Source organism: Camellia sinensis, chromosome 7, assembly GCF_055761805.1.
Source record: "Camellia sinensis isolate YWXY chromosome 7, ASM5576180v1, whole genome shotgun sequence".
NCBI lineage: Eukaryota > Viridiplantae > Streptophyta > Magnoliopsida > Ericales > Theaceae > Camellia > Camellia sinensis.
In genome coordinates this window covers 183,352,732-183,361,588 of record NC_138967.1, presented here as the reverse complement: position 1 = coordinate 183,361,588, position 8,857 = coordinate 183,352,732, and the positions used below count along the sequence as shown (strand labels likewise).

At 33.0% G+C, this 8,857-nt stretch overlaps 1 protein-coding gene across 3 annotated transcripts; it reads right to left on the bottom strand.

The window, feature by feature from the left end:
• Positions 1 to 293: 293 nt before the first annotated feature.
• LOC114293461 (calcium/calmodulin-regulated receptor-like kinase 1) lies at positions 294 to 6,920 on the bottom strand. 3 transcript variants are annotated; one of them, XM_082880083.1, is made up of 9 exons: positions 6,617 to 6,910; positions 6,317 to 6,398; positions 4,768 to 5,143; positions 3,625 to 3,778; positions 2,627 to 2,753; positions 1,833 to 1,918; positions 1,617 to 1,688; positions 1,183 to 1,386; positions 294 to 929 (listed from the first exon to the last, which is right to left on the bottom strand). In XM_082880083.1, exons 3-9 carry the CDS (start codon positions 5,082 to 5,084, stop codon positions 600 to 602), a joined length of 1,290 nt encoding a protein of 429 aa, XP_082736209.1. In that variant the 5' UTR covers positions 5,085 to 5,143; positions 6,317 to 6,398; positions 6,617 to 6,910; the 3' UTR covers positions 294 to 599. The 3 variants fall into 3 exon arrangements, with proteins under 3 accessions (XP_082736209.1, XP_082736207.1, XP_082736208.1); XM_082880081.1 differs by lacking the exon at positions 6,317 to 6,398 and having other exon boundaries at positions 6,617 to 6,920; XM_082880082.1 differs by lacking the exons at positions 6,317 to 6,398; positions 6,617 to 6,910 and adding an exon at positions 5,226 to 5,406.
• Between the last annotated feature and the right edge of the window lie 1,937 nt (positions 6,921 to 8,857).

Here is an 8,857-nt window from a genome sequence, read left to right as displayed (position 1 = left end):
GCATCTAGAAAATTTAAAAAAAAATTACTTAAAATATTAAGAAACGAAAAACAAAAATATAAAATCCAGTCAACTTAGTTGCACCTCAACTAATTTAGAATCCTAAAATTAATGATCGGACAAATATTTAGTGACCCTTTAAGTTAACTCAATCTCAAAATCTTAGATCTTATACTTACGCTTTTATCGCTAGGCCAACTCCTTGGTTGAGGGCACCATTACTATGGACTTTCATATAATTAATGAGACTCCGATGACAATGGCCAAAAAATTGAAAATAAGGAACACAAAAATAAAGGAAATAAAATTTGGAGGACACTTTTTTTTTTTTTTCTTTCTCTATTTTCAAAATTTGTTAACAATATACAAAAACGAGGATATGCAACAAGAAACAGAGAGAAAATGTAGAATGTTACATGAGAATTACAAGCAAAAGGGGACACTAAATTGAATCCTAACTTCCATTGAGCGGAACTCAGTATACCTAACACCAAGATCTGCTTTCTTTCTATTTCCTAACAAAACAACAAATATATTACAAAAGCAAACCAAAAAACAAGCAATGAAACAAATGAACAAACAAACAAACAAACTATCATTTAAACATCAAAAGTATCAGCTGTGCTGCTATCCACAGACTCCACACGCCGGTGTTCAGACATTGTACTTCGTTGATCCACGTCGATGTTAACCGCATCTGGCATGGTAGAGAACGAATGCTCGTGATGCTTTTTATTGTGCCTCAATTTAGGGATGCGTGATAGCATTTGCACAATGTCCCTCATGGATGGTCGTTTTCTTGGTGCACGGTTAACACATTTGTAGGCTAGAGCTGCCATATCGTTGAGTTCTTGCACGTCGAATTTCCCATCAAGACGGGAATCCACCATTTCCTCCCACCCGACTTTCCCCTCCGTATTCATTGCTGCCTATCCATCATGATAAACACATTAAATTAGAAATTCTGAACATTGAACTGGTTTTAGGCATGCAAAACAAGCTTACAGGCAATATTGCAATCTATTCATATTCTCTTAGCATATTTACAAATTCAGTGTTATGTGCCAATTTTGATGTAGAACAAGTGGCTTGAGATTTATAGGAGCAATTTACCTGCCTAATATGTTTATACAAACAACATATTTTCTTAATTTCCGTCAGAGAGAGAGCGAGAGATCTTACAAGTTCAACATACTCCATCAGACCCTGTTGAGGATTTCTGGCTGCAACGAGTTCAAAGAGCAACACTCCAAAGCTGTAAACATCGCTTTTCTTAGTGAAGGCCCTCGTTGATATGTATTCCGGATCGAGATATCCAAAAGTTCCGCGTATATTGGATGCATGTTTGTCAACCATCTCTTCCCTAGAAAGCCCAAAATCAGCTACCTGCTTTAACGAAGTATAATATGCACCCAATTGTATAAGAGCCAAGTAATTATACATGACAACTAACTATAGCTTCATCTTCTTTTCTTTTCTTTTTTTTTTTTTTTTTTAAATAATATTCATATACTCTAAAAAGGCCAGGAAAAGAGGAGTGATTTTTTGTTAATTGTTTGTTTTCTTCCTAAAAGGCATAAGCAATTAACGGTCATGAGTTGACAGAAGAAGCATACCCTGGCTCTCATGGACTGATCCAACAGAATGTTGGAAGATTTAATATCCCGATGTATTACAGGAGGAACAGCCTAAAATTAACAAGAAAGAAGAAACAAAAAAAAAACATAAGACGTGAGCACAAATGCGTGCATCAAGAACTGCAAATAAGATTAAAAAATAAAATAAAAAATGCATGGACACACACGAGAACTGCATTAAAGATTATGGCTTACCCCATCATGAAGGTATTCCAATGCCCTTGCTACATCTACAGCTATTTGAATCCTCAAATCCCAACTCAATGGTTCAAGCTTTTCACCTGAACATCCAAATATTGGATATAAAAAAATATACAGAAAGAATATATGACTGAAAACTGAAAATGCACACAGATTCTATCTTCTCTCAGTGGGCAACAAAATTGCTGGTTTGATTTTAGTATATCACGTGGCTAAACATGCTATGTCCTTTCAGATCACACATATAACTTTATTGAGGATTAATTAATTCATTTCCAATGACTAGTCAGTCATTCAAGAAGCAAAGCTTTTGAACTGGATTTAAACTCAAACCAGAAAGTATGTCACAGATACACTGGGAAAATAAATGGACAACTGGGGAGAAAGAGCACAGCAATGTTATAAAAACTCTTGAAAAAAAAAAAAAAAAAAAAGGTAAAGAAAGAAAATAGCATGAACACATCAAATAAACTAAGTTAAAGCACCAATGTTGCCACTCCTAATATTTCAGGGGAAACCAGGTTGCTAAACCCTGGACCTCCAAAAACCAGTTTTGAAGAACCAATTTACATAGCATTTGCCAGCCCACTGTTTAAAAGGTGCTGAGGAGCAATGGTCTTCACAGGTCTCAATTCCATATGGCCATTGAATCTTAACAACATACACCAGAAAAATCACACGTGCGCACACACACACAAAAAAAAAAGACTCGCATTAATAAAAACAATCGAGTGTCACATTAACAAAAATAATTTTCTTACTACATATAGAGTTCATTGCCAACTTACTATACAAATGAGAAGCCAGACTGCCTTTAGTCATGTAGACATAGATAAGCATATGCTGCCCCTTTTCTGCACAATACCCAACCAGGTTCACAAGGTTCCTGTGATGTAACCTTCCCAATAACATAACCTGACAACAAAAAAATATATAAAAAACCTTAAGACTGGAAAAAAAATTTAAAAACTGCTTTTTACATGACGCTGGAAAAATGTTACACTTTAGTAGCAAGCACAGGAGCACACCAGAAATTTCTGTGGAGCCAGCACAAGTTTCTTAAGATAGGGCAAATTTTTCTCCAAACTGAATTGCAGAATTTAGGCTAGTTTTTGACAATTATTATTTTTCTAGGTTTTCTTATGTTGTCTGAGAAAACCAAGTTTTCAAAATTTTCAACCTAACTTCCTGGCCAAATGTGTATTTCAAACCAAAAACAGCTAACTTCCTACACCATTTTCAAAATATTGAAAAAGAAAGCCTAAGTTTTCTTAATACAATTGTCGTAATTAGTTTGACTCTAACATCAATAAAAGTAAAAAAATATCTGACCAGTTGGCAAATATAAGCGTCGGTCATGGGTCTAACCCCACTATGTGGCATTGCCACATTGTTGCCACATCACCCTCCGGTGGCTTCCCCTGCAAGCCTTGCATGCGACTGTAATCTCCAGCTCACAGACACGTGGGCCAATCAGCAAGCTGAGTGTTGTCTCTATGCTAGGCATCACCAGACCTGCTGCAGCTCGGGTCCAGCCCGCTGGCCAAAAGCCCAACAAGCAAGGTCTCAGTCTTGAGGAACCAAGACATTCCAACAGTGTTACTTGAGCTGGGAGCAGGGCCTAGGTACCCCACTCGGAGACGTGTGTGCAAATTATGACACGCTAACTAACTAGTAAACCATCAAATATGTTTAACTCCAACACAAGCGTGTCTGAGTATGTTGTATATCGTAAAAATTTTAAACATCATGTGCCTAAAATATTAATTCAATAACCACCACTAACCTCTGTTTGGAATTCTTTTGCTCCTTGCTTGGAATCAGTTGCAAGCACTTTAACAGCAACTGTCTCACCAGTTACCATCTGAGCTTTATAAACTGGACCAAATGCCCCTTGACCAATCAATGTGGTAAAATTAGAGGTTGCTTTTTGCAGATCCCTGATTTAGTAGCAACAGAAACAAGTTAAGAACTGACAAGGAAAAGAAGAATCTAACAAATTAACAGGACCACCAAAAAAAATAAAACTAAAGAATATATATATATATATATGTGTGTGTGTAGATGTATAAACTACTTTGTGCAGACAGATAGTTGTTTTTATTGCTCATTTTGGACGAAAATAAACATTTTGAGTGAAGATAAGCGCACCTTTTATTAATGATTTAACAATGAATGAAGGTTAAGAAGTAGAAAGAAACCGAGAAAACTTATCAAGCATCAAACCAAAGCATCCACTGCCCATCTCTAAAAAAAACTAAAGCATCTGTATTGCATACTTGCAATAAAGAATGTTGGTGTTAACCATCTCACACAACAATTTAAAAACAAGAAAGATAAATACAGTATACGGTATCCATAACATTTCATAACAATGTTTTAAGCATTATTGACATTCAAATCTGAGGCTGCATGTCCAATTTTTTCCCTAGATGCTTACGGACCAATTTTGTCATACAAATCAACTAGTAGCAGAGATGATGATGGATTAAGGTGTCACCCCAAGCAAATTATCTAACCATCCTCCAGTATGAGGAGACTTATCTAGATATTTGACAAAGGTTGTACCCAAGAATCCAGTTTGCTTCTCCTAGTTGAATTACAAAATCAAGTTATCTCCATCATGCATGATTGCTACCACCACCCTTTATTTTTCCCTAGTATATATTTGACAAGTCTAGCTATTGGGGAAATAAGATAAACATCCAACTTCTGATATCAACGTTATATTGGCAATATTCCACATTTAATTTTATGAAAAAGGAACACATACAACATATCTTCTTGTGACAAATGACAAATTGGCTTCTCAACAACCTTTCAATCTTCAGACTCTTCACATTTTCATCACAAAAACCCAATCCGCATTAGGAGAAACTTAAAATCAGGTATTAACGTATGTTAGTCTTAACAGTTTCTATGAACATACTTGTAAGTGTACTCGAGTATTCCTGATGCAGAAACCACATTAGCCTTTTTGAGTCCAACTCCAAGCCACAAAGGCATGCCATTCTGCTGAGATGTTTTGGGTGATTCCGTACCTACAGATGAGTCTGATAATGCTGTACAAGAATCGGCACCATTAGCACGAATGGGGATGGCTGCTGCCCTCCGAGAACTGCTATTCCCAATCTGCGAGCGTTTCCTATGGTACCTAAAACAGAAAAGTGCAAATATGGCCAAAAGCAGTCCAATTACCACCCCTATAGAGATGCCAATGATCAGTCCAGATGATTCTCCTTTCATCTCCTTGCGTGTGCCTGCCTTTGCAATTTGTTATTCAAGCATCCAGTCCATTGACAAACCTGTAAAATGATCAAACAATCTTTAAACAAAACTGAACAAACCGGTGACATGTTTTCCATGTAATTATCAACTATCTATGACCTTTCTTTTCTTTAGTTTTTTTGGGATGATATTAGGTCTTAGTCACCAAACAAGAAACAACATACAATCCAGCCCCAGAGCAACACTAAAAATCAACTGTTAAACTAACAGAAAACAAGATAAGTAACTTGGAAACAAAAAAAAAACTCTACCAGAATACTAATCCCACCTATACACACCTGAACTTCATAGTTGAGAAGTAATGACGTTGAAAAATTCAAAAGTAGCCACAGCCATGAAAAAAGTCAACAAGGAAATAATAAAAGATTAAAGAAAATTCTAGATTCCAATAAATATACTCAAAGAACTCATTTGGTACGCAATTTCAACATCATACATAGTCACCAACTTCAGAAATAAAATTTAAAAAAAAAAAAAAATTACACCATGAGTTCCCATAATTGGTAAATGAAACTAAGCCTTTGTTTGGCTAACTTAGTTGAACTAAAAAAACACAAAAGACAGTTAAATAAGCCAATAAGACAAAATGTTACATCCAAACCATAATCATTTCACTTTTTCTCTCACCCAAACCAAACGAATGTTTTAGCCCCAAGCTAAAAAAGTCCCAAGTCAAAAAAGTCAACTAAAAAAGACAACGTCAAATGACGACTAATGTTATGTTTGGATTTTGGATTTGTCAATGGAAGGAAAATAAAATTACTTATACACATTCATCCTTTTTATGGGTAACTAAACCAAAAAAAAAAAAAAAAAATTACAAATATATTTTCGTTGTCTTATTTTCCTCACTCAACCAAAAATAAATAGAAAAAAAAAAAAAAAAAAAAAGCTTCTTTCACTTTATTTTCTTTCCTTGTATTTTTCCCTTTGCAAATTCAAACAAACTCCAAACATAGCATAAAAGTTTTTGAAGCCCACACCACAATGAACAATAACAAGACTTGGCTTAACAACAATAAACACAATGAAAGTGAAATAACAGTCTTTAATGCACCCAAATTATGCATCTACACACTTCAAAAGCTTGTGTGTGAAAACAGTAATAAAGTCGAAGATTAACCAAATTACGCTCTGTTTGGTTGCTAAGAAAATGTAACACGGACACAGGAAATCAAATATATATTTACCTCAATTAAGGGCGAGCTTTCAGTTTTCTAGCCAAACAAACATAAAAGCATAATACTAACCAGTTCGAAATTCAGTTCGTTCCTACAATTTTCTCAGCATCCAAACAAGAGGCTCAAAAATTAAACGACGCAAATTTATATGTTCAGATCAAGTTTTAAAGCCAAAGCAGATCGAGATTTAATCATTAAAAAAAATTTAAAAATAAAATAAAATGAATCTTCGAATCGAAAACATGTTTCGAAATCAGAGTCTGCACCGCATTGATAAAAATAAATTAAATTGGGAAAAATTCATGGTACCTGTTGATGTGAGGACTGAGGAATGATCTTCCGAAACAATTACGTATGTTTTTTTTTTCAGAAGTGAAAAAAAAAAAAAAAAAAAAAAAAAAAAAAAAAAAAACTGAAAAAGTGTTGCGAGAAAACAGTTTTGAGGAAACAGAATTGCGGGAAGGAGACGCGAAGGATGATAGGAAGAGAAAGGAATCTGAGGAGCGAAAATTGATACGATCAACGAAAAAACAAAGTCGCCAAAGAAGAATTGAAAATCAAAATTATAAATGTTTTTGTTTTTGTTTTTGTGTTTGTGTTTTTTATTATTATTATTATTATTATTGTTTGTAGTTTTTAAATACTGGTGAATCGCCGTTTTTGGACAATAAACCCCGCCTTTGGAGAGAGAGCTTTATATTCCCAAAATACCCTTTGTCTTTCTCCTCCAATTTTACCATAAGTAGTCCGTGATTTTTTATCAATTGGGAGTATTATAATTATATATGTATTTTAAATTGATACGTGATATATATATATATAAAGTATGTGAATTTGTATGGGTAAATTGTTTTATATCTAAATATAATTGAATCCAAATTTAATTGAAGAATTTAAATGATAAATGAAAATTTTTATAAATAGAAATATTAATTTATAACTAGATTGTTGATATCGCAATTTTATTTTAAAAAATAAATAATAAACAAGTCATTTAAATGTATAGTGTCATACAATCTTTTTCTATTAATTTTTTACTTTAATTTTTTATAATCCGTACATGTTATACAATTAAAGATATGAAATTAATTACACAATTATACAATTTTATTTAATAGTTCATTGCATAATACAAATTCATTGAACTCATTATTGCATATTATATATTATCGATGTCAAAATGCATTAATATCAATATGTAATATATTTTTATGGGTCTGGCTTTGGTCCAGTCTGCCATCGGACTGGACTGTGCTATTGGGCCCGTGTGGGCCCACCACGGGTTCCGTTTTAAAAATCTGAACCGTTGAATGTGTAGAACTTGTCGAGTACTATATGACTGTAAAAAATTACGTTGATCGGATATCGATAGCTATGTGATCAAATCAGTTTTGTATAAAAAAAAAATGGACGGTGAATAAATTAACGGTTGATAAAAAACTGTTTTGATCACATAGCTATCGGTATTCAATCAACGTGATTTTTCACAAGTATATAGTACTCGACGAGTTCTACATATTAACGGTTCAGATTTTCAAAACAGGACCCATGGTGGGCCCCTACGAGCCCAACAGCATGGTCCAGTTTGATGGTGGACTGAACCAAAGCCAGACCCTATTTTTATATATTAAGAGTTGTTAAGTCTCATTTCTTGGGCCATGAATATCTTGCATAATGAAAAATTTAAGATTAATCATTAGTATATTTTCATTTATGTAGAAATGTGGAATAGTTTTTTTATTTTTTCAAGAAAATGGAATGATATTATACCTTAATATTTCGATCGATATAGAAATTTCATAATTATTTTCACGATATTTATAAATCCATACTTATAAGAGTTTGCAAGATTACTTTTATAAAACTGTCAAGTTACATAATTTATTATGTCATCTGTTAGTAATCAACATATGAAAAAAATTTATCAAAACTTTTTATTTTTATATACTTATTTTCTACATCATTGAGTTACTAATGTTAGGGTATCATTTGATTTTTTTTCCTTTTAATTTGATTAAAATGTGTGCATTAGGTATATTATTTTTCTTGAATTTCACAACGGATAGGGCAATTCTTGTTTCAACTCGTCTAATTTTACTTTGAGAGCATGTTACAATATATATCTATAATTTTTATTTCACCTTCTTCTTATTTTTCTTTTTGCTCACCATTATAACTCATTGTAATAAAAATATTTTGATGAGTAAGAGTTTGAAAAGATATCATATTGTTATGAATTTCAAAATCTATTTCCCTCAATAATGTGATTTTTTCTGTGAAGGGGGGAAAAATACAATTATGGTCATGATGAAGGTGTTTTGTAAAGTCTTAATTTGTTATTGAAGGTGTTCGTTGTGAATACGTGTTTGTATGACATGTATATATATATTGAACATAAGTTGATAAGAGAACAATACAAAAGTTTGCAATTTTTTTCTTAGCAAATATAACTATATAATCAAAGCGATACATGTTAAAAATTTAAAGTATCAAATGATTATATAACAATACGGATTGGTAATGTATAAATACAGTAACATATATAAATTT